Source organism: Polypterus senegalus, chromosome 3 (assembly GCF_016835505.1).
Source record: "Polypterus senegalus isolate Bchr_013 chromosome 3, ASM1683550v1, whole genome shotgun sequence".
Taxonomy (NCBI): Eukaryota; Metazoa; Chordata; class Cladistia; order Polypteriformes; family Polypteridae; genus Polypterus; species Polypterus senegalus.
In genome coordinates, this window is record NC_053156.1 from 212,813,513 (window position 1) to 212,840,514 (window position 27,002).

Here is a 27,002-nt window from a genome sequence, read left to right on the forward strand (position 1 = left end):
AAGCTCCAACAAATTAATTAAATAAAAACAGGCACCTCAGCTTCGCCATGCACAGTTTTCATGGCATGGATTTCAAAAAGCATTAAGCGCACTGTGGGAAATGGCTATTGATTTTCATTAAATTATATAAATTTGCAGCATTTGCTGCAGCAGTAAATTGTTTTATGGTGGGTATGGTAAATTTTATATTCCAAAAAGCTAGCTAAGGTTACGCATTTCTTTCCAGATTGGGCACATCTTCAGCTAAAATCTTAGATTTCTCCCTGAAGCAATATATACTTTTTTCCAGCAAAGAAAGCTGACCACACTCATTCTTTTAACAAGTTAGCCATAACAATGTGTAATACAGAAAGTACAAGTATGAAAAACTGAAACCATAAACAAGGCTCCAGTATGTAATTTCAGCGTCACTCCCAATGGTGGTACCTGCACTGAAAATCATTTACAGGGCTGTCACCCACCAAGTCACCCTTTTAAAAAGCCTAACCACTCAGCAAAGATAAGTAACAACCCCCCAACCAGTCTTGACCACCTTTTCACTCCCTTATATCCTATTTCACACAGATATGACCCCTTCATGGTCACTGAATTATAAAGAAGAGAAGCACCATGGGAAACGATGTTCACAACATCAATAAAATTGGATTTGTATAGCATACTGACATGAAATTACATACAGCGCATCCGGAAAGTATTCACAGCGCATCACTTTTTCCACATTTTGTTATGTTACAGCCTTATTCCAAAATGGATTAAATTCATTTTTTTCCTCAGAATTCTATACACAACACCCCATAATGACAATGTGAAAAAAGTTTACTTGAGGTTTTTGCAAATTTATTAAAAATAAAAAAACTGAGAAATCACATGTACATAAGTATTCACAGCCTTTCCTCCAAACGTGACGCCTGGCATTCACCCCAAAGAGTTCAACCTTTGTCTCATCAGACCAGAGAATTTTGTTTCAGGTCCTTCTGGTGCCTTTTGGTAAACTTTAGGCGAGCTTCCATCATGTGCCTTTTACTAAGGAGTGGCTTCCGTCTGGCCATTCTACCATACAGACCTGATTGGTGGATTGCTGCAGAGATGGTTGTCCTTCTGGAAGGTTCTCCTATCTCCACAGAGGACCTTTGGAGCTCTGACAGAGTGAATATCAGGTTCTTCGTCACCTCCCTGACTAAGGCCCTTCTCCCCCAATGGCTCAGTTTAGATGGCCGGCCAGCTCTAGGAAGAGTCCTGGTGGTTTCGAACTTCTTCCACTTACGGATGATGGAGGTCACTGTGCTCACTGGGACCTTCAAAGCAGCAGAAATTTTTCTGTAACCTTCCCCAGATTTGTGCCTTGAGACAATTCCTTTGACTTCATGCTTGGTTTGTGCTCTGACATGAACTGTCAACTGTGGGACCTTCTATAGACAGGTGTGTGCCTTTCCAAATCATGTCCAATCAACTGAATTTACCACAGGTGGACTCCAATTAAGCTGCAGAAACATCTCAAGGATGATCAGGAGAAACAGAATGCACCTGAGCTCAATTTTGAGCTTTATGGCAAAGGATGTGAATACTTATGTACATGTGCTTTCTCAATTTTTTTATTTTTAATAAATTTGCAAAACTCTCAAGTAAACTTTTTTCACGTTGTCATTATGGGGTGTTGTGTGTATAATAATAAGGAAAAAAATGAATTTAATCCATTTTGGAATAAGGCTGTAACATAATAAAATGTGGAAAAAGTGATGCGCTGTGAATACTTTCCGGATGCACTGTAAGTATGTGCAGTCCAGAGGTGACATGACAGCTACATAGTACAAGGTCTTCTGGTGGTCTAACTGTTGGTGCAGCAGCAGAGATGCCACTTATAGCACCCCATAGATGAATGAAACATGATGCCACTGACCTCCCAAAATCTAGGGACTAAAGTCATAAAACTTGGGAGAGAAAAGAAATAGAGTTAAATTACCATCAACTGTAAAGGAAGGCAGTGAACATGTCTAGTAAAATCCTAAATGTAAGTATATTTGGAAAAATCAATATCAGATCTAAAGAAGTATCATAATCAGACCAGTAATCTAAGACTGATGGAAAAACAAAGAGTGGTGTTACAATCCTAGGATCTTAATTGTTGCAAATTGAGTGATATGTGTCTGTTGTGTTTAACAAAGTAAACATTCTACAAAGACAAGGGATGGATACCCAGAAAAACTATAATGTTTTCAAAGAAACCACTACAGTATATCAAATTAAGGCTTCTGCATATAGCCTTTTTAATTTTTTTCTGGATAATTACAGCAATTCCATACATAGTGACACATTGACAGTTCATGTTATACTTTGTGTTCTTCCTCACAATTTTTTAAAGATGTGCAGCCTTGAAAATAATTTCAGGCAATAAATCTGTCGAAGAAGTACAGGCTAACCTCATTAAATTTACTGTATTTCTTTTCTCAGAGGTGAAAAAAGTGACCAAAGAGGAAGTAAAAGCAAAGAAGACAGCCATACCAGAAAAGAAAGTAGAAAAACCTAAAGCAGATGTCAAGGCAGTGGAAAAAACAAAGAGCAAAGGCAAAGCAAAGGAGGCTGAATCGAAAGGTAAAGCAAACAAGAAGGATGCAGAAGATGATAGATCCCAGAAAGCAAAGGGAAAGGGAAATTTCTAACTTAATGGACAAAGCAATTAACATAGGCATATAGCAGGGAGCATAACCTGAATATTGTTTGGATTTGTAGTAAAATTAGTACATAAATGCCTGGTACTTTTTCTGCTATGATTGTCAAAGTGGTAAAATAATTACTATTTGTAACAAAATATTCAGCACCAGCATGGTGACGTTTGCAGTATTGTTAGAGCCAGAAATAACTTGCATACGGAATGGACTATGAGGATAATGAAACAAAACTTTTTTTTCCAGTTGCTGAAAGTGTTATCTCTGTTGCCTCCAATGGTCAATAGCAATTTAATTGTAAAATTTTAATTGTTTTCTTTGGGTTCACAAATGGAAATAATATATCAGTTTAATTTAACATTATAATGTGATTTATTTGAATTAACTTCACCTTCTGTCCATTAACAAAAGAGTCTTATTTTATATCACAAATGGAATCTAAATCCTTTTTATTATTGTTTTTTTTATTTTTTATTTAATCAATTCAGGGCTGGTTCAGCACTCTTACAATGTATAATTCATAATGTAATAGTCAGAATACATTATAATCCACTAAATAGAAGGTATGTAAAATAGTATTTCTAAAAGCATCCCCATGTGTGCAGCTCATGTAAATGAATTGCTTCCAGTGAATATCTAGTATGCATATAATCAAATGCTTGATTGGGGGCATTACACTAATATACTGTCTAAGTGTCATAGTGGCTTATTGAGTCCAGGGGTCATGTCCCACCTATTGTGTGGGTTTGTCTGTGAATGCACCTTGTGAGGAACTCCCACCCATTCCTAGGTTGTTTCTTGCACAATGCAGAGGGGGTTGCTTCCAGCCCAAATGACAGTTACTTGGGTTAACTAGATTAGATAATTGAATTTAAAAATGCCAAAACTTCATTTAATTTCTTACAAATTAGATACAGTATGTGGAAATATATCTATTAAAACTTGTTGTGCAAATGTGCCCTTTTTCACTATTAAACCTGAGTCCAGAAGCTTGGAATACAATGACAAGTTTCACTAGCACTTGGTTGTATCCACTGATTTAAAGCAAAGTAGGAAAGATGGGCTAGTTGCATCAGTTTTCTTCATTTAATGGAATCTGATGAGTACATGTAAAGGCATCAGCTTAACCAGTTTTTTTCCAAGTCCAGTCCCGGGTGCACCCTAGGGTTGTAGATTTTTTTCCCAACCAATTTCTTCTTTTAATTAGACCGCTGCCTCAATTTAAGGAAACTTTCATTTACCACTTCACCTAGTTATGCTGACTTTTTAGTGAATGAAGCAAGCATTTTAGGATAAGTAAGAATTTATTTTTTATGTTATTTTTCTTTTTTTAATCATCTAGTTGTTTAAACCATTATTTACTAAGTAGTTGTGTCACCCGTCTAAGGTGACATGAAATCTACCGAATCAATGTAAACCTCAGCATTAACAATTGCAGTGCACCATACAATGCATATGTCTCTGTTATATACTATTTGGTATGATATTGTAAAAACAGTGTTAGTGTTGGTGATGCACCATCTATTGGAATGACAGAGACATAGCAACTGGATGGACACACAGACACTTTTCCTTTTATTAAGCTGGATAAAGTCACAAGGTAGTAATACTAAAACAGATACCATTTAGCAATATGGGATCAACTATTACTGGCAATGGTGTCTGCCCTGATTATCTTTTAACTGGCAGTACTTGCATATAATTAAGAGAGCAAACTCCACTGCAAAAGTTAGCTAATGGCAATTTTTTTTTAAGTATTTAAAGAAATGGCAAAAATATAATTACTTCTTAATTTCTTACATATTTAAATCTTACATTACTGTGCTTTTCTGAATGCATAAAAATAGGAAAAAAAGAACAGTTAACTAAACAATGTGATCAATTAAAGTTACATTTTTTCACTGCTTGCTAAATTGGTTGGAGCAAAAAAAGCAAAAAAAGTTCAGGACTGAACTTGAGAATTACTGTACAGAGCTAGCTAAACCATCATATTTGGGTTTTAATGCTTGAATATTACATCTCATAATGAATTGTTCTGTAGCTAGGGCCCTTGTACAACATAAACATGAGACTATAACAGGCATCCATTCCTTAACCTCATCCAATAAATGGACACTTTTGCCTGTTGGTTAAAAGAAATTTTTAGTGCAGAGTCATTTATAGATTACAGCCATATCTGGTGATTTATTATTTTGTTTATATTACTGAAAAGAATACAATATACATTTCATAAGGAATAGTGCATTGCATTAGAACATAAAAATATGTGTATTGGCAAGGCACAATAGTCTAATAGCTAATGAGCTAAATCCCACAGTTCAGTTCACTGCTCTGTCATGAACGTCTGCCAAACAGGTTGACTAGCTTACAACAAGAATAGCCTTCATTCTTTAGGCATTAATCATGAGTCTAATGTGTCTTCCACATGTCTTTGGAAAGTAGTTTTGTTTTTCAATGACCTTTAAAAAGTAGTATCATAGAGATAAAGAAAGCTGCAAAACCTATCTGCCTTCTTTAAATCTGTTTTTATCCTTCTTTCCATTGTCTCCTTCATCTATATGGAAATGCTATTTGCTGCCTGTTATTTCTAGCTAAAGCACCTAACCATGAACTTTAGATTTTAATTGTTAAGGATCTCTTATCTACAATACATGTAATACTCAATTACTTGCCACTTTTTAAAATCACAATGACCAGTACTGATAGCTTGTGCTTCTAAAATAGATTTTATTTCAACTTAGGAAAAGCAAAATGTACTTAAAATATAGAATATCCTATGACCTAACCAACTAATGAACCATATATGTAAATCACTTTTAGAGATGAAGCAAGTATTGCGCATACTTTATATACAGTTAATTGGCATTGTAATTATGCAGAACTCAGTTTCACTAGTGAGTATGGAAAGCCTACACTTAATATTTAAATTCTATACTGCTCTTTTTGTTCTCCTTTTGTCTGTCAGATCATTTACAGTTCTGTCGCTATGTGGTTCACATGTATGCACATGAGGATGTTTCTTCAGGTACTTCCGAAACTGTCGTAGTTTTCTCTAATAGTCTTTGCTTGAGGTTTCACATCCTTAACAATGCTTCAAGCTGATACATATTAGAAATATAACCAGGAATGGTTGCAATTGACACTTCTCTCATCAGTAGAAGGCACCCTGCCATGCATATAACCAGAAAAAGACTATGAAAGAGCCCAGTTCATTAGATTGGGGATTAATGATGTAAAACTGGCTCGTATAATATCCTCAATATTCCAAACACTTATTACAATTTTACAGGACATCTTTCTTGTGTAAAATAGCTATATACAATGTAAGCTCGCTACATAGATCATACAGAGAAATAGCAATTCAGTTTGAACTTTACCTGGAATATTCAAACACTTAGAAATGAGTTTACGTTGCTTAACCTTATGCCATCTTTTACGTGTGTGTTTTTAACAAAACACACATGATCTCTTCTACATTTTTTTAGACGGGTTCCATTTTTAAAGACTTAAGTAGTAGTAGTCACAATGAAAAATCCATTTTATAAAATCAATTCCAGTTGGCTATATGCTACCACCTTAATATTTTAGTGTTGATTCCTAATTTCCAACTTTGTAACTAGAGTTTTAAATAATTTCCTACAATTTTCCTTTATATGTAAGTTTTGATTATCTCTATACCACATTCTCACAATAGAACAAAGCGTTTCGAGCCTTTACTAACATTTAAAACCTACCAGAATTTTATATATATTATATACACAATTAAATCTTATTGTTGTAAATGCCTACATATGATAATTTCATCATGGCAGAGTTTTGGTTTTACACTCACTTTTTGCAATCACTCCACCATTTTAATGCTCCTTGTCTAATGATCATACACCATTTTATTGGCTTTGGTATAGACAAATGTTTTTTCAGGCACTATACCATTACTAAATTTATATTATCTAATAATCTTACCATTATTTTATTTCTGTGTAAGATTTGATACACATAATGTATATACCACTGCTATTTTTATCAAAACTAAAAATCATAAAGACATACTGTACAGAAATTGACGTATGGCCAAAGACTGCTCTGTAATCCTTCCCTAAGCCTGTAGTTTATTTAAGTACACGTGTCTGTATTTTTGACACTATAAATAATTTACTGCCAAATGTTTAGCAGTCACTACACAATTCTTTTCCTTTCCACATTTTATTTTAATTTACACTATTTGCTTTGTAATGTATTAAAATGTATTTCTGTTGAAATGATGAGGAAAGGGTCTTAAATTGCATGTCTTTTGAGGTATTTGTGCCTTAACTCATGTAACTGCATAATACTCTACTTCACCTTCCTTTAGAAATAAGCTATTGTCTTGCATTTCTCTCCTGCATGGCTAATATTTTATAAGTAGTATTAATTAGTTCACCAATGACTACAAGTTTTTTCAACATAACCAAATAATAATGCTTTCATTCAGTCCTTGACTACTAAAAACTAAAAAGATGTAAAGAATGTCACCTTTACTAAAGAAGTTTTAGGGTTTTTTGCTGTTAAGAGAGAAAAGCCTCTATTACAGTATTGTCAGTATGATGTAAATATATACATATATTGTTTTATTTTGTTTCTGCTAGTTATTATGTTAAACAATACAACAAAAACAAAGACACGTTCAGGACTGCTCATAGTATGACAGTTCATACCTCATAATTTAGACTTCCAGTTTATTACAACTTTATGTGCAGTAAGATTACATAATTTGTTTAAGATCATGTGAGTTAAAGATTTACACCTCTTTTTTTAAACCTCCTTACTTAGATTATACTGAGCACCCTTTAAGAAGCTAAAAAAATCATTAACAGAAATAGTATGCACTGTCACAATGTAAGTCTTTGTATGTATATGCATACATGTATACATATAATATGTATTACAAATACACACACACATACATACACACACACACACACACACACATATATATATATATATATATATATATATATATATATATATATATATATATATATATATATATATATATATATATATATATATATATATATATACATATATGCACATACTGTATAGAGTGACCATGCTGTGAAACTAAGAATACCTTGATATTCTGAAATCAAGAGAACAATGCTTAAGACAATTTCAGTTAATTAAATCCTTCAAGGCTCTATATGCAATATCAAGGTCTCATGAAGGAGAGTTATGGTGCTTAGTGAAGCGTTTCATAGTCTTTAGAATGAGCCCATACTATTCCTTGTTCTTTATGGGGTTTATCACCTGTCAGGGGAAGTGTTCCTTCTCTGACTGGAGCTGGACATGTGGCTTCTCTTTTATCCCACTTAGTCTTATCACATAGAAGAAATTAGTCCAGAGTCTGACTCTGGAGTCTCCTATGCTCTCTGTCATATGGTGGTCTTAATCTGACTCCCATTCTTTGCCCAACAAAGATAGGGAAAATGGTTTGAGGCATGAAGAACACCTCTACCTGTGCTCCTGACCCAGATGTATCAGTGAGGCCGAGGAACTGTGACAAAATATGCACAATCTAAATTACAACTTAGATACAGTATGTAAAATTTATATAGCCACATGTTCATGTTTTAAAATTATTGTGTCATCTGCCTGCCGTGCTCATAATGAAAGTTTAGAAAATTAATGTTTAAGGTGATTCAATTGAAAAGTATAAGTTGATAAATTGATTCGTTAACAGTTAGAGATCCATTTGAATAAGCCAGAAAGGGCTTTTATAATATAGGAAAATATGGTTGTTTAAGTGCAATTTTCAACAAATGCACAACACTCTCTTTTGCATATGTTACCCAAAATAAATGTGGTGAAGCATGAGAGAGACAACAACATAAAAAAAAAAATAGTGTGAAATGAATATATTTTTGATATAAAAAAGTCACCCTGCTATAATTTGGCTTGTTGGCTCCCTTTTTTGTCATTTGTCTCTTTAAGCTGTTAAGCATTTATCTTATAAGAATAAGTAAAAATGTTTTAATGCAATATTTGCTAAAACTGTTTGTAGATTTCACCAAGAGAAATAAACCTAGTGAACAGGTTTATTTAAAGTAAGTGAAAAAATAGGTGCCTAATTCTTTTTAGCAACAGAATACATTGGGGGCACAAATGCATAAATAAACTTCAAATCTGTTGTGCACAGGGAATTAATATTTTAATGGTTTGTCCATTTTGGTGATGTGTTTTTATTTGACTGGTTCTCTGTTCTGATCTTGAATGTTGTGCTTTTATTGCAGAGATTTGCCCTTGCTTATAATTAGACTGTTATTTGCAATAAACATTCAACATGAACATGATTTGATGCAGTCTGACTTTTTATTTGGCTCCTGTTTCCTTTAAATATTTAATATGGCTTGTCTGGCGTGTGTAAAACTCTTCAAATCATGTTCATACTTTGTTTTGTCTTAAATGTCACTGTGAGGTTACACATCACCCATTCAATGCAAAACTATTAGTAAGTATTTGTAAAAATAAATTTTTCTTTGCACATGACAAAAATTCATATTTGTCTTTAATGTAACTCATCTGTACTCATTTTGTAATCAATTTGTCATTGTCACTATCATCTTTAATTAACACGTGTTCTTTATTTTATTGTTATTTTTTTGCACTATTCTGGAGAAATTAATAATTAAAATTAGTTTTTTCTTTTTTATTATTTTGGAAAGCAAATGAATACAAAACTAGGAGTTTTGATATTAGGAATTTAACCTAAATTGCTTTGAATAGAAATAGTTTATTATTTGAAACTGGCTTTTTTTCACCTGATAGCAATAGTTGTTCATTTAAGCACAAATTATAACAGGTTCTCTATTATTAATTATTTATTATATGAAATCAGAACATTATAAAAAAACACAACTCAGTCAGACAAATGAGAATAAGGTATGCTTCATAAACGATCCAAAAATAACTTAACCTTCGAATCCCCTCTGACAAAGTGAGCAATTTAAAATTAAGCCCATCTGAAATATTTATTTTTAAAGAATGAAACAGCTAAAAGAAGAAAAATCTAAACAAAAGCCTAGCATAATTACATTACAATTATACTAATGTGTTCGTGCCAAGTTCTGAAAAAATATTGACCAGATTCTTATAAAGAGAATTTGATTTTTTTCCAGTTTGGGATAATATAAGAAGATTTCTTTCCCAATAAATTATAGAAGGTTGAGTTTTTCCAGAAATTAATATGCTTCTGAGCAAAAAAAGAAGATTTTATGAACTGTGTACAGCATGATGAAAGACTTCTATTGAATTTTTCTGATAACTGCTAAAAAAACAGGAATAAACCCTGGATTTAATTGAGTTACAAATGCACCCTGAGCAACTTATTATTTTGAGATAATCTAATAACACATTTCTGGACTGGGCACAAATTCATATAAACGTGTAAATTCTACATAGAAATCTCAAAAGTATCAATTTCATAAAGATCAGCCTTGTAACAGTGTGCAGTTATATCCCTTACTGGTAAAAAGTTGCAATAAACTTGTAATTTTCTACCTTAACAATTTAATGTTTTAACTTGATAACATATATTAATTGATTTGTTTGAGGCCCAGTCTAAATCATTTAAATCTGGTGACACAAATATGTTGGCTTAGCAAAGAAAATAGCATTATCTCTTTGTAATATCCTGGTTCATCTAGACCAGATAAATATTTAGGTCAGGTTAATTTTCATGTGTAGCTCAGTACTAAATACTGTATTTCCTTTTGAGATGGTTACTGAGCTCTGCAAAATAGGTCTCAGTACCTCATTTTAACATCCATAAATGATGCAATAATGAAGAGCTAACTTTTCAAAGCTTTGAATCATCAGACATTCGTGTTGTATCATATTAATCTTTGCAAAAAAAAAAAAAAAAGAAATGGCACATGATCAGGTGTCAGTTTCAAAACTTGTTCAATCAACATATGTTGCTAGTAGCTTTGCAGAGCAGACTGATGTTTTTTGCATATAACAGAAGGCTTACTGGACACCTCTGATTTTTATATCCCTAACCACAGAATTACAGTATGTGTTGCTCAGTAGTGGAAATAACGCAGATAAATGAAAGGGCTAATCGACTATTCACTCACATGAGTGCTGGTTTTCTAATCAGAACAGCTTCTAAGAGTATCCCAAGCCTCAACGGATTTTGTGTAATAACATATATTGTACAAGGATATTGTTAATATAATCTTTAATACTTAGAGGCATTTATCCGGATAAACTGATGTTATATTCATGTAACATGGTGGAGCAGAGGTTAATACTACCACCTTCCTACCTTAAGGAATCTGGGATCAATATCCAGCCTCTTTAATGTCTTATGTATTTCATGTCCTCCTTTTTCCCCAAAATGTTGGTATTAGTTAATTGATGACTAGAAGTCAGTCCGTTATTTTTTTTTTTTGTGAATGTGCTGTGCAACACAATTGGTTTATCATCCTGGATGAGTGCATGCTATAGATAAATGGACAGTTGTTTTCTTTGTTTCTTTTCATTTTAGTGTACTGACACTGAGAGATGCATGAGTGAATCAATGAATGTATGACCATAAATGTAGATGCATTTGAAAATAGCTCAACATATAGTCATGACACATACACAAGTATATGATTTTTGGGTGTATTCCTGCATCACAGCACAAATGGACTTTAACTAGAAAAGGTAATTGGCTATGTTACAGCATTTAGTAGGTTAAACTTTCAAACCATGCTTAGAATGAAAGCCTTATTTTCAAGCATTGCAGAACTTATGCTGTAAATTATGCATTTTCAGTTCCAAAAAAAGCATGTGGAGTGCTTTCTTCAAATTCAAAGTGCAAACTGGAATTCTTTAAAAAAAATGTTTTTGTGAATTTCTGTTTTGATATAATTAATTATAAAACAAAGTTAATATTTAATTGCACAACTGTCATTGATGTATTTTTAAATCCTCCAATCTCTGAGTGCCTCTTCTTCAGATATGCCTTGTCTTCGCAAATCCCAGAGGTATAAATGTTAGGCTAACTGGCGACTTGAAATTGGGCCTTTGTGAGTGCTGATTGGTATGAATGCGTGCTGCAATGCATGGACAGACTTTCTTTTCTTGTTTAGTACATTTTGCAAGTGTGCAGCATTTTCCAATTTTTTCTGTAGCTGTAGCTGCTGCGTAAAAAAAAAAAAAAGCCTCAAGTATGAGAGATATTACACTGATTTGAACCATTAGCAGTTTATTATGGACTCTGTATAAGGACTCTCTGAGTGTTTGGATAAGGTAATTTTTAAAGGAAGGATGGACCCACTAGTTCATTGAAATGGCCTTTCTTTTTAAGGGCTCGGTAAGACAGAAAAACTATACCTCATAAAGCAGAATAGGAATGGGCAGTAAAGTCAAAAAATGTACTTCACAGTATGATTGAAAATTATAATATTTTTGGTAAATACTGGTATAAAGTATTTTTATGTACTTTTCAGAGTGTATTACTGAATAATTATAAATATGTATATTTACTGGGCATAGAGGCGCATCTTATTCAGATAAAACGTTTGTTAATGCTCTGCTACTCGAAAGAATCTCTTTTGAACTGATACAAGTACAAATTCTTTCTTCCTCACTCAACAGCCTTTTCCTGTCCTCTCTTCCTGTTTGCATTGACTTGCCAATCAGGTTGAACCCAATGTCACTCTGGGTAATATTCCTAACAAGTCCATATGTGGAGACATTACCTTTAAGATACTATTGCTAATTCACCAACATAAAATATTAACCCTCTGCCATTCACAAAGTTGAATGTTTTATGAAAGAACATGATTTATGTTTAAATGTGTTTGCAGGTTTTCTACGTAATCTTTAGCATGCCGGTAAAGTTTTTCTCAATCCCTACTGCTAGAAGAATTGCATGTAGTATAGTAGTTCAACTGGTTTTGTGCCTATTCCTAGACTGTCAAGAGACTGGAATCAGCAGCAGGCCAGAATAAGATTAATATATTGAATAAAAATAATGAAAAGCAGTTATTGTCAGGACCAGCAGCATGGTGGCATACTACTACTACTAATAATAATAATACATTTTATTTAATAGGCACTTTCCTTATTACTCAAGGTCACCATACAATAAATTAAACAACAGTAATAAAAATAAAAACAAATAGGACAATAAAATCAAAAAGCAGTAAGTGTACAGAAGTAGTAACAAATATCAAAGATAACTGGATACACTGGATGGGTTGTGTAGTTCCTCATTGAATTATTGTTTAACAAAGCATCATTTCATTCTGAGAAGGGTTCTTTGTATAAGAATTTGCCTCTTTGTGCTTTGAAAAATGTCCTAATATGTAGGGAAAACCCCAAAATCTTTAATGTAGGCTGCAAGACACTAACAGATAAAGAAAACCTGGAATTAGCCTGTGTTACTGAACCTATACAGCAACAGTCCTTTTAAAATCATGACCCATTGGTATTTCACAAATCTGATACCATCTATTCATGGTTATGTACTGTGTGGAGCCTGTTACAGATCTAAATAAATAAAGGTTCTTTCTTGCTGAATCCTTGAGACATGATGTTTAGGTAGATTGGTGACTCTAAAAGGGCTTTACACATGTGAGTGAGTGGGTGAGTGAGTGTATCAGTGTCATCTGTAAACTACCTGATTCCCACCCAAATCACAATGCTGTTGGGATAGTCTATGTATTGGAATACAAGTTTAGAACTTGCATGAATGAATGAATACAAGGTCAGGAAAGGGAGATCCCAAGTAACTGGCTTCAGCAGCCTGTGTCGTAATAGCATTTATACTTGGTGCCACAAGGCTTGGAACTTCTGTAAGAATGCCTATTGTAGTGAGCATTTTGGGTACTTTCAGGAAGACACAGTGATGTCCTTCAAATATTAGGTTACACCTGAATTTCTTCAGAATTGGAACCAGCACTCTACATGTAATAATAGACGGCTCTGGATCAGTTCTGAATACCTGATCCTTTAAATAAGGTTAGTCTAATAATGTATACATATATATTATCCATCCATCCATCCATTTTCTAACCCGCTGAATCCGAATACAGGGTCACGGGGGTCTGCTGGAGCCAATCCCAGCCAACACAGGGCACAAGGCAGGAACCAATCCTGGGCAGGGTGCCAACCCACCGCAGCATATATATTATATGTATATTTATATATTTAATACCAGGGGTTAATACTAGTTCACTTCAGCTGCTTACTGTTAAACATGCTCCATACAGTTCTTGGTGGTGCTGGTGTGAAAGATTGCAGCAGAACTCTGTATTAAAAGCCATTACAGATAGCGGCTTTTGGTAATGTTATAAAGTTGATTTAAAGTTTTTCAAAGCTAAAAACTGCTAAAAATCTCAACTCATTAGCATCAAAGTCTAAAATTTGTACTTCTTTGGTATACAGTGGGTTTGAGTAAATGTCTATCAACAAAAAACACAAATTACCAATTACTTTTACTCACTCAAAAGTACCATCCTGTGCTGTTCTTATCAGATTCTGAAAAAACACATCTACATCAGCTATAGAAAAAATTATGCTTCATTCTATTCCATTAGTTTGTTGTGGCTTTTTTTTATTCTCTTTTTTCCTTTTTTTTAACATCAAAAAGCGCTTAGCGCTGAACAGTGATTGGTATTGCAAACTTAATGACAATATGCAGGTGGACAACATACAGTACTGTAGTTAGCTTTATCAAAAATACAAGGCTACGCCCTATTTAAAAATAGTATAATTGTAGTGTGAGGAAGAGGAGGGTCCAATGGGAAATAGCCGTAAGTGAAGTCAGAAGGTGGAAGAGGAACCTGTTTGGGCTTCAGGTGGTTTTCCCATCAGATGATCTGCAGAGGAGGTGAATAGGTCTTCAACAAAAACACAGTGCTTCAGAGTAAGTTACTAAAGAATACATTTTACTTTACCAGGTATTTGTCATATTTATGCTAGGGTCAAGATTGAAAAAAAAAAAACAAAAATGATCAGCTTTAGGTTGCTCAGCTTTTATCAGATTTTAGTTTTATACATTGAACACCCTTACTGTATTTGTAATGTTTAGATTCATTTCAATTTTTATTTTTTAAAGCTCCACAGTTCCCTTTGATAAGCTATGTGTAACTGCCACAACTGTCAGCTATGATAAAACCCAGTAAGTTATATGCTAATTTGAATGTTTTGTTAATTTCACCTTGTCTGACCGCAAAACCTTTTGATACATATCTGTGGAATCTTTTACTGCAGTACTCAGTATTAAAGTTATGTCTGAAATTATATTTATTTTAACAATGAGATCTTTCTTACCATGTTCCTCTGCATTCTAGTTTGTATGTACACCGATCAGCCACCACATTAAAAAATATGGTGTAGGTCCCCTTTGTGTTGCCAAAATAGCTCTTACCTGTTGAGTCAGGGACTCTACCAGACCTCTGAAGGTTTCCTGTGGTCTCTGGCAGTAGATGCTTTTTGTCCTGTAAGTTGTGATGTGGGTCCTCCATGATTTGGACTTGCATAGAGTCTCGATCGGGTTGTAATCTGGGGAATTTAGAGGCCAAGTAAATACCTTGAACTCTTTGTCATGTTTCTCAAATAAATCCTGAACAAATTTTGTAGTGTTGCAGGGGGAATTATTCTTCAGAAAGGAGCCACTGCCATCTGCCATGAAGGGGTGTACAAGGTTTGCAACAATCGTTAGGTAGGTAGTAAGTGTTAAAATAACATCCACTTGAATGCCAGGGCTCAAAGTGTTCCAGACGAACATTGCCCAGAGCATCACACTGCCTCCAATGGCTTGCCTTCTTCACATAATGCATCCTGCCATCTTTTCCCCAGGTAAATGACACACACACACCCGACCTTCCACTTGATTTAAAAGAAAACATGATTCATCAGACCAGGCCACCTTCTTCCATTGCTCCATGGCCAAATTCTGACACTCACATACCCATTATGGGCGTTTTCAGTGGTTGACAGAAGTCTGCATGGGAACTCTGACTGGTTTGCGGCTATGCAGCCTGATATGCAGCAAGTTGCGAAACACTTTGTTTTCTTCTGTGGAATTAAATCAGACGGGCTAGCCTTCGCTCCCATCCAGTTCACCAATTACAGTAATCCCTCCTCGACCGCGGGTGTTGCGTTCCAGAACCCCCAGCGATAGACGAAAATCCGCGAAGTAGAAACCATATGTTTATGTAGTTATTTTTATATACTTTAAGCCCTTATAAACTCTCCCACACTGTTAACATTATTAGAGCCCTCTAGACATGAAATAACACCCTTTAGTCAAAAGTTTAAACTGTCCTCCATGACAAGACAGAGATGACAGTTCTTTCTCACAATTAAAAGAATGCAAATAGATCTTCTTCTCTTCAGGAGCAGAGAATTTCAGAGGGAGAGAGAGCTGCAAAGAAAAGCAAACAATCAAAAATCAATACTTGTGCTTTTAAGTTTGCGGCATTTTAGAGGAGCGTTAGTATCTTCTAAGCAAACAGCCTCTGTGCAAACAGCCCTCTGCTCACATCTCCTCCGTCAGGCAGAGAACGTCAGAGAGAGAGAGCGAGATTAAAGCAACAATCAAAAAATCAATACGTGTGCTTTTAAATATGCCGAGCACCGCAATAAAGCAGGCATTTTTTTAGAGGAGCGTCAGTACCTTTTAAGCAAACAGCCCCTCCGTCAGGCGCAGAGAATGTCAGAGAGGGTGAGAGAGAGGCAGAGACAAGCAAACAATCTAGCTCCGCGTGGGATGCATATCTTATAGCATTGAGGAGTTTTAGTTAATATGTAATACATGCTCTGATTGGGTAGCTTCTAAGCCATCCGCCAATAGCGTCCCTTGTATGAAATCAACAGGGCAAACAAACTGAGGAAGCGTGTATCATAAATTAAAAGTCCCATTGCCCGCAGAAATCCGCGAACCAGCGAAAAATCTGTGATATATATTTAGATGTGCTTACATTTAAAATCCGCGATAGAGTGAAACCGCGAAAGTCGAAGCGCGATATAGCGAGGGATTACTGTATTCTTTCTTGGACCACATTTGGTAGGTATTAACCACTGCAAATGGGAACACACTACAAGACCTGCTGTTTTGGAGATGCTGTGACCCAGTCATCTAACCATCACAATTTGGCCCTTGTCAGTGCTGTTCACATCCTTAGACTTGCACATTTTTTTGTGCTTCCAACATATCATCTTCAAGATGTGACTGTTCACTTGCTACCTAATATATCCCACCCTTTGACAGGTGCCATTGTAACGAGATAATCAACGTTATTCACTTCATTTCTCATTGGTTTTAATGTTGTGGCTGATCAGAGTATAAAGGACTTCTCAGATAGTTTGAAATCACTATTAGCTTCACAGTGGCTTCCACAACCAGATTGTATAACACTCTGCAACTTTTAATTATACATCAAAGCGTATTTTAGATGAAAATGAACTTCTACCTTAGTGCACCTTAATCCCATTTGACTATTTGGCCAATCATAAATCTCAATAACTAAAATAATTACTGTACAGTATATCAGTAAACAATAACAGGCTTTCAGTGTTGTCATCAGTTTTTTGACTTGATTATTGAAAATTTATTCATGTTTCAGTTCATAATCATCTGAAACTTTCCATCAGGCTGTTTGTCTCATCTCATCTTCTGTATTATTTTACAAATGTAGAGAATCGTCATCTTTTTATTTTGTCTGTGAATTCTTTTTTTAATTCCTTGAAAATATTAGCTTCATTTATTTTCCCCATTTTCTTTTTTAGTTGTGATTAATTTATATAACTTTTTTTACTCTTTAACTTCTACACTCTTAAACGTTATATGAAAAGTAAATAACCATCTTTATATTAGCATTTATATAGGTCTTTGCTTTTAAAGAAAGATCAAGCTAATGCTGCCTTTTTCCTTCTCCAGTACCTCATTTGCTTTGGGGAATTTTCCTTACTGAGTCAAAAACTGACAGCTCGAAGCTGGTACACACTTAATGAGGTCTGCAGGAATAGGAGACCGTGATGATCATTAGAGTTCTACAAACAATTGTAGGTGTCACATGTAGCCACACATTGTTTTATATCTTTAAAAGTTGGCCACAATTTATTTTGCTTTTTATAGATTCCTGTATACATTTTTACCTTCATGGCTAACAGTCAGGGAATCAAGGTCCTGTTTTAGGACTGCAATGGCTTGTAACACTATTAAATGATGTTAGAAAGGCAAATGTTAAGAGAATTAGATAAAATGCCCAAAAGGAAATTTGTCTTTATAACAGTTGTCTTAACAATTAAAAAAAGATGAATTAGACTTATGGTGGTTGTGGTAATAGTGAATGCATTAGCATTATCCTTTCAGGTTAGTTGGTTGCCATTTTGCATTATGTCACAAACACAACAGAGTTCTTTTTTTGGACATTCCCTCAGTAAACCAAACAAAGATGTAATACATGCTAGAAATACATGGACCAACAATCCCACAAAGTTCAAGGTTCCAGCTCCAGTAGTTTGCAAGTAGCGGCAAGTTGTAGTAGTAGTAGTAGTAGTAGTAGTAGTAGTAGTAGTAGTAGTAGAGCTTTATTGTCATCCTAACAATATACTTACAGTACACAGTGGGACAAAATATCGTCCTCCAGGGTCAAAAGGTGCAATACACAAGATATATATATACTGCTCAAAAGAATTAAAGGAACACTTTTTAATCAGAGTATAGCATAAAGTCAATGAAACTTATGGGATATTAATCTGGTCAGTTAAGTAGCAGAGGGGGTTGTTAATCAGTTTCAGCTGCTGTGGTGTTAATGAAATTAACAACAGATGCACTAGAGGGGCAACAATGAGATGACCCCCAAAACAGGAATGGTTTAACAGGTGGAGGCCACTGACATTTTCCCTCCTCATCTTTTCTGACTGTTTCTTCACTAGTTTTGCATTTGGCTACAGTCAGTGTCACTACTGGTAGCATGAGGCGATACCTGGACCCTACAGAGGTTGCACAGGTAGTCCAACTTCTCCAGGATGGCACATCAATACGTGTCATTGCCAGAAGGTTTGCTGTGTCTTCCTGCACAGTCTCAAGGGCATGGAGGAGATTCTAGGAGACAAGCAGTTACTCTGGGAGAGCTGGAGAGGGCCATAGAAGGTCCATAACCCATCAGCAGGACCAGTATCTGCTCCTTTGGGCAAGGAGGAACAGGATGAGCACTGCCAGAGCCCTACAAAATGACCTCCAGCAGGCCACTGGTGTGAATGTCTCTGATCAAACAACCAGAAAGACTTCATGAGGGTGACCCAAGGGCCCCATGTCCTCTAATGGGCCCTGAGCTCACTGCCCAGCAGCATGCACCAAACATATCTGTCATCTCATTAGAAGCATGCACCAATGTTGTCAGGCATGTATACAAGAACACAGGGGCCATACAAAGTGCTGCGTACAATTTTGAGTTGCTGCAATTAAATTTTGGCAAAATGGACTAGCCTGCCACATAATTTTTTCACTCTGATTTTTGGGGCGTCTTTGAATTCAGGGCTCTGTGGGTTGATCATTTTCATTTCTATCAAACGATGTGGCATTCTTTCGTTCCTAACATATTACCCAGTCTATATCAGTATAGATATCCAGGAGGATTTCTTTTTCCCATTGAGATCTGATGTGTTTTCAAAGTGTTCCTTTAATTTTTTTGAGCAGTTTATATAACTATGATAAAAGAAAAAGAAGAAAAAAAAAATGAAGAATATATATACATCCATCCATCCATCCATTTTCCAACCCGTTGAATCTGAACACAGGGTCACGGGAGTCTGCTGGAGCCAATCCCAGCCATCACAGGGCGCAAGGCAGGAACCAATCCTGGGCAGGGCGCCAACCCACCGCAGGAATGTATATACAGTGTTATGTAATGTTATGTAATCCAGAGAGAGTATGGAGTAAAGAGTCCAGTGTGGAGGAGGGCAGCATGGTGTTCAGGAGCCAGACTGAATTGCTAGTGGCTTTATGAAGGCTGTGTGAGGTGTAGATCTCCTGCAGACTGGATAGAGAGCTGCCAATAATGCACTCAGCGGTCTGCACAATCCTCTGAAGGGCTTTGCGGTCGGTGGCATGGCAGTTTCCATACCAGACTGTGATGCAGCTGGTCAGGATGCTCTCTATGGTTCCTCTATAGAAGGTGGTAAGTATGGGTTTGGGGAGGTGCACCTTCTTCAGTCGTCGCAGGAAATAGAGATGCTCCTGGGCTCTTTTTGTAAGATAGCTGGTGTTTTTGGTCCAGGACAGGTCCTCTGTGATGTGAACACCGAGGAACTTGGTGCTTTTCACTCTCTCTACTGTGATGCCATCAATGTTGAGTGGGAGATGGACAGCCTTGGTCTTCCTGAAGTCAACAATCAACTCTTTTGTCTTTTCAACATTAAGAGACAGATTATTGTCTTTGCACCAAAATGCCAGCCATTCCACCTCTTCTCTGTATGCCGCATCATCATCGTTCTCGATGAGTCCCACTACTGTAGTATCATCGGTGAACTTGATAATGTGGTTTGTGTCAGAGTTGGAGTGCAATGATGGGTCAGCAGCATGAAGAGCAGCAGGCTCAGCACACAACCCTGGGGGGCACCTGTGCTCAATGTGATGGTGTTAGATCTTACAGTTATGTCCATAAATATTTGGACACAGACAACTTTTTTCTAATTTTGGTTTTGTACATTACCACAATGAATTTAAAATTAAACAACTCAGATGCAGTTGAAGTGCAAAATTTCAGCTTTAATTCAGTGGGTTGAACAAAACGATTGCATAAAAATGTGAGGCAACTAAAGCATTTTTTAACACAATCCCTTCATTTCAGGGGCTCAAAAGTAATTGGACAATTGACTCAAAGGCTATTTCATGGGCAGGTGTGGGCAAGTCCGTCATTATGTCATTATCAATTAAGCAGATAAAAGGCCTGGAGTTGATTTGAGGTGTGGTGCTTGCATGTGGAAGATTTTGCTGTGAACAGACAACATGCGGTCAAAGGAGTTCTCCTTGCAGGTGAAAGAAGCCATCCTTAAGCTGCGAAAACAGAAAAAACCCATCCAACCAATTGCTACAATATTACGAGTGGCAAAATCTACAGTTTGGTACATCCTGAGAAAGAAAGCAAGCACTGGTGAACTCAGCAACGCAAAAAGACCTGGATGTCCACGGAAGACAACAGTGGTGGATGATCGCAGAATCATTTCCATGGTGAAGAGAAACCCCTTCACAACAGCCAACCAAGTGAACAACACTCTCCAGGGGGTAGGCGTATCGATATCCAAGTCTACCATAAAAAGAAGACTGCATGAAAGTAAATACAGAGGGTGCACTGCAAGGTGCAAGCCACTCATAAGCCTCAAGAATAGAAAGACTAGATTTTAGTTTGCTAAAGAACATCTAAAAAGCCAGCACAGTTCTGGAAAAACATTCTTTGGACAGATGAAACCAAGATCAACCTCTACCAGAATGATGGCAAGAAAAAAGTATGGAGAAGGCATGGAACAGCTCATTATCCAAAGCATACCACATCATCTGTAAAACACGGTGGAGGCAGTGTGATGGCTTGGGCATGCATGGCTGCCAGTGGCACTGGGACACTAGTGTTTATTGATGATGTGACACAGGACAGAAGCAGCCAAATGAATTCTGAGGTGTTCAGAGACATACTGTCTGCTCAAATCCAGCTAAATGCAGTCAAATTGATTGGCGGCGTTTCATGATACAGATGGACAATGACCCAAAACATACAGCCAAAGCAACCCAGGAGTTTATTAAAGCAAAAAAGTGGAAAATTCTTGAATGGCCAAGTCAGTCACCTGATCTTAACCCAACTGAGCATGCTTTTCACTTGTTGATGACTAAACTTTGGACAGAAAGGCCCACAAACAAACAGCAACTGAAAGCCGCTGCAGTAAAGGCCTGGCAGAGCATTAAAAAGGAGGAAACCCAGCATCTGGTGATGTCCATGAGTTCAAGACTTCAGGCTGTCATTGCCAGCAAAGGGTTTTCAACCAAGTATTAGAAATGAACATTTTATTTCCAGTTATTTAATTTGTCCAATTACTTTTGAGCCCCTAAAATAAAGGGATTGTGTTAAAAATGCTTTAGTTGCCTCACATTTTTATGCAATCTTTTTGTTCAACCCGCTGAATTAAAGTTGAAAGTCTGCACTTCAACTGCATCTGAGTTGTTTCATTTAAAATTCATTATGGTAATGTACAGAACCAAAATTAGAAAAAAGTTGCCTCTGTCCAAATATTTATGGACCTAACTGTATATTCCCAATCTGTACTGTTTCTGGTCTTTCAGTAAGAAAGTCCAGAATCCAGTTGCAGGTGGAGGTGTTAAGTCCGAGCAAATCCAGCTTACTGATCAGCTGCCTGGGAATGATAGTATTGAATGCTGAGCTGAAGTCAATGAACAGCATTCTTACATGTGCATTGCGGTGATCCAGGTGTGATAGAGTCAGGTGGATTGCCATTGAAATTGCATCGTCAGTTGATCGGTTTGATTGATATGCAAACTGTAAAGGGTCCAGTTTGGGGGGCAGCTGGTTCTTTATGTGACTCAAGACTAACCACTCAAAGCACTTCATAATGATTGAAGTGAGTGCCATTGGGTGGTAATCATTGAGTTCCGAAGCTGTGGCTGTCTTTGGGACAGGTCTGATGATGGTATTTTTAAAACATTGTGGCACAACAGCTTGGCTCAGGGAGATGTTGAAGATGTCCACTAGGACATCAGTCAGCTGGTCAGCACAGACTATGAGCACACATCCAGGTATGTTATCTGGTCCAGCAGCTTTGTGTGGGTTGACCTTGGTGAAAGTCCTTCTCACACTAGCTGCAGACAGGGACAGAACTTGATTGTCTAGCAAGGGGGTGGTCTTCCATGCTGATTTGTTGTTCTCTGTCTCAAACCTGGCATAGAAGGTATTAAGAGCGTCTGGAAGAGAGGTGTCGTTAACACACATACGCGGTGGGGCCTTATAATCTGTGATGGTTTGAATGCCCTGCCACATTCGCCGAGAATCTCTTGAGCAGGCGAAGTGATCACTATTTTTCTTTGAGTACTCCCGCTTTGCTAGCTTGATGCCTCGGGACAGGTTGGTTCTGGCTGCTCTAAGTGCCACTTCGTCGTTGGCTTTGTAGGCAGCATCCCTTGTTTTTAGCAGCTCACGAACTTCTGCTGTGAACCATGGCTTCTGGTTAGCGCGTATTGAGACAGATCTGATGACCGTGACATCTCCATTTGTCAATGTATCCCGTCAATGCTTTGGCTCTCATTAATGTCAATATGATGGTCAGTGGTCGCCGTTTCTCTGAAGACACTCCATTCTGTGCACTCAAAACAGTCCTGCAGAGCTTCAATAGCTCCATCTGGCCATGTTCTGACCTGCTTTATTACTGGCTTTGTTCTCTTCAGCAATGACATATATGCTGGAGTGAGCATTACTGTAATGTGATCAGACAGTCCAATGTGAGGGTAGGGAGCTGCTCTGTATGCAGACCTGGTGTTAGTGTATACCAAGTCCAATATATTGTCTCCTCTAGTTGGAAATTTAACATACTGGTGGAGTTTAGGCAGAACTTTAGGCAGTCTTTATATTCGCTTGATTGAAGTCCCCATTGATAATAAAAAATTCCTCAGGGTAGCGAGATTGCAGGTCACTGATGGCCTCATACAGCTTGTGTAGTGCCTCCTTAGCATTAGCATCAGGAGGAATATATACTGCCACAATAACAATAACGCTGAATTCTTGCGGCAAATAATAAGGTCTGCACTTAACTGCCACAAATTCCACCAGTGATGAGCAGTGCTTCGTGATCATACCTGTGTTTCCATACCATTCTGTGTTTATGTATACACGCAGGCCGCCGCTGCGTGTTTTTCCGGATCTGCTGGTGTCTCTATCCGCATGGATAGCATGTAGCCCTGTTAGCTGTATAGAGATATCAGAGATATTATCATTCAGCCAGGTTTCCATGAAGATAAAAACACAGCAGTCTCTTACTTCGCGACGTTTTGCTCTTAGAAATCGAATATGGTCGAGTTTGTTGTCTAATGAAGGAACATTTGCCAGAATGACAGACGGGACAGCCGGTCTGGTTGGATTAGTCTTTAGCTTAGCTCAGACACCTCCTCATTTACCACGCTTCTGGGTACACTCACACTGCTTGCGGCGTCTCCTCGCTGAGATGGTACCTGTAGGTGATTCGGGGGGCGGGTTCACGGTGCAGGCCTAGCTCGCAGAGCTCTTTTGTTAGAGCGTCTTTGGGTAAGTTGTTGGTGTTAAATCTTGTATTGATTTCCAGAAGAGTGACGCGATTGTATGAAAGTTTTTGTGCGTCTTTCAAACACATAATTTATTGACTATATGGAGAAAATAAATAGTTAAAAACAGCTAAAATGCACCTGTTTTGGATCCGGAGTAGCCGCTGCACCCTAGCGCGCCGCCAAGTTGTCAGCACCACATATGCTTGATGTTTAGCGGATGCTGGGGCTTTCATTCTTCCCCTTCGTCTTCCTGTCATGTAATAGGCTTCTGCAATTTGCTTCACGTGCATCAAATGACTTGCTGCTCTTCTTGTTATTTCTGCCATGTCACTTTCTCTATCAGTTTTCCTATTCAGTTTGCTTTAGGAAAGATGTGAACCTCGATACCTTTGTGGAGGTTGCTGTTAGCCATATTTGTTGCTTCACCAGTGTGTTACACATAATAAATTTTCGATTAAAACCAAAATCAAGGTTGTATCTCCAGTTATTCACAAGCAATCACCTGCCAGAAAAACACTGCCCTTTGCATTTTATATACAGGGTGACACAGAAAAACGGGAACTTTTGAAAAACCCAATAAAAATAGAAGAAATCCAACAAAAAAATTTTATTGACAGCAATTCAACCACTACAACTTGCTTTTTAAGAGACAGTAATCCAAATTATCAATGTCTGAAAATTACGTCCTGTAGATGGCGTCCTCCTGTACGTATGCATTCTTCCAATCTGCTGTTGAGGTTCCCCATTGATCGCTGCAACATCTCAGCTGGGATGCCACGAATTTTGTCTTGAATTCTTTGTTTAAATTCATTCAGTGTTCTTGGCCGAATCGTGTAGACCCGACTCTTAAGGTAGCCCCACTAGAACAAATCACAAACGGACAAATCCGGTGATCTTGAGGGCCAGGGAATGTCACCGAATCTTGAGATGACACGGTTACCTAACAATTCTCGCACAGCTGCCATTGATTGCCTTGCAATTGATTACTAAATGGCGAGATTGTTCACAGCTCAAGGTCCCTGTTCCCTGTCCTTGTTCCCAGTGCTGCCAACTGTACATGGCTGCCACTACGCATTTCAAAACTTCCAGTTTTTCTGTGTCACCCTGTATATATATTACATCTTAGTCTACTACAGCAAGAACCTTTATTTCTATAGCACCTTTTCATACAAAGGATGCACCTTAAAATCTCCAGGGGTTCCGGGCCAAAAGATTGCCCAGTCCCCACAGGGGCATCTACCTAACATAAATGTTCTTAAGCAGTTCCTCTTTGTTATTTTGGCTTTGTCCTGGAGGATTTGATGCAGTGGGTCTCAGGGCAAGCTGGGGTATCTGCAATATCACACGTAGCTACATAGGGCTTAGAACAGGGAGTGGTGGCACAGAACACCACCAGAGAAGAACCAGAAAGGAAAACGGACAAAAGTAAATATTATTAATGATTGAAGATAGGGATGCAATGATCATGATGCTAGTATTGGGTTTTGGTCTGATACAGTGCACATGTACTTGAACTACATAGTCATAAAAATGGACTGATGGCTATTAACAGTAGAATTATCAAGGCTTATGAGAAAACTCATAAATCCGGCCCACCTTAAATCCACTCGCACGTCTCCATTTAGCTCTTTTGTCTTGTAAATGTGTTGATAATCCCAAGCTGCAAGCTGCCAGCTATACCGTCCTCCCCACCGCCGGAGAAACTGTAAAAACCTCTCCCAGCTGGAGCCTTGTTTAACAGTGAGTCAGGTACCTAGGCTAAAAAATATATCGTTATTTGGAACATATGCATTTTACGTGCGTTCCGTGTCAACAAAGATCTGTGTAAGTGTAGGATGACAGGAAATGTTGAACACATGCCTAAAAGACAAACTTTTTCCATGTTTTACTACTAACAATAAAATGTATACATGAAGTGTATGAAGACTGTGTGAAGACTGAAGTCTAAATATCAAATAAGCACAAAAGATACAAGTATAACAGAAAACATGAAAAACGTTTCTGTTTTAACGATGTGTTTACATAGATCTTTGTAGACACATGAAATTCAAGTGTTCCAAATAACGATATAGTAATTATAAAAGGTGTCATTTTGCTTGACTTCTCACTCAACTCTAAGCAACTGACACACAGGTAAACAGACTTGAGCTTAGATAACTGTGTTGGGTGGGGGGATGTGATAGCAGACTGCTTGCTGCTTATCAACACATTTAAAGGACAAAAGACGCTGACAGAGAGGTGCGAAGCGTTTTAAGGTGGGACGGATCTACGAGTTTTTCTGTAGGCTCTAGTAATTCTAGTGTTAACATGCACACGTGATTGGGTGAACATTAAGGAGCCAAAAAAAGGAAAAACACAAAATGTCTGTGGTGTGAAAGTTCTATAAAGTTAACAATGAAGACCAAAGCCTATTGGACTGTAAACTGTGCTCTGCTAAAATATCAAGACGAGGTATGAAAACAAGTGTATACATGCAAGTAACCTAATTAAACATCTCAAAAGTTAAGATAAGAATGAGCGCAACAAAGTCTCTTCCAGTATCCCTTAACTTCAACCAACATTGTAGCACACTCTAGTAAAAAGAGAAAAAATGTCAAACAATAATCTACGGGTAGTAAGAATAACAGATGCTGTTGCCCAGTATATTGTTCTTGACTGTCAACCACTCGATTTTTGACAACGTGGGATTTCGGCACCTCCTGAATGTGTTCAAACCCAAATTCAATATTCTAAGCTGTACACATGTTACAGAGATCATCTTACCAAGGATGCGCAAGTTTGTGAAAAAAGCATGTCGGCAGCTTATTGCCCGACATAACAGCTGTCCATTTCACCACTGATATTTGGAGCAGCACTCTATCCAGTGTTTATACTCAGTTTAACTCACAGTGGATAGATGAGAATTTCACTCTCCAGTTTGTTATTCCACATGAAAAGCAGTTTTGAGGCTCACATACCGGGAAAGCAGTAGCAGATGCATTTTAGCTTGGCACTTTGGCCATTCCGAAAAGTTATGTGCACTTTGTGGTTTCAGAAAATGCCAAAAATACGATAAC

At 37.2% G+C, this 27,002-nt stretch overlaps 1 protein-coding gene across 1 annotated transcript in view; it reads left to right on the forward strand.

Annotated features, from left to right (window-relative positions):
* The window catches only part of trdn (triadin), a 251,814-nt gene that overhangs the window by 138,468 nt on the left and 86,344 nt on the right, over positions 1-27,002 (forward strand). Inside the window, exons 8-9 of the mRNA XM_039749803.1 lie at positions 2,449-2,589; positions 5,629-5,688. Of these exons, the coding sequence (XP_039605737.1) occupies positions 2,449-2,589; positions 5,629-5,688 (201 nt within the window). The remainder of the gene's footprint in view (positions 1-2,448; positions 2,590-5,628; positions 5,689-27,002) is intronic.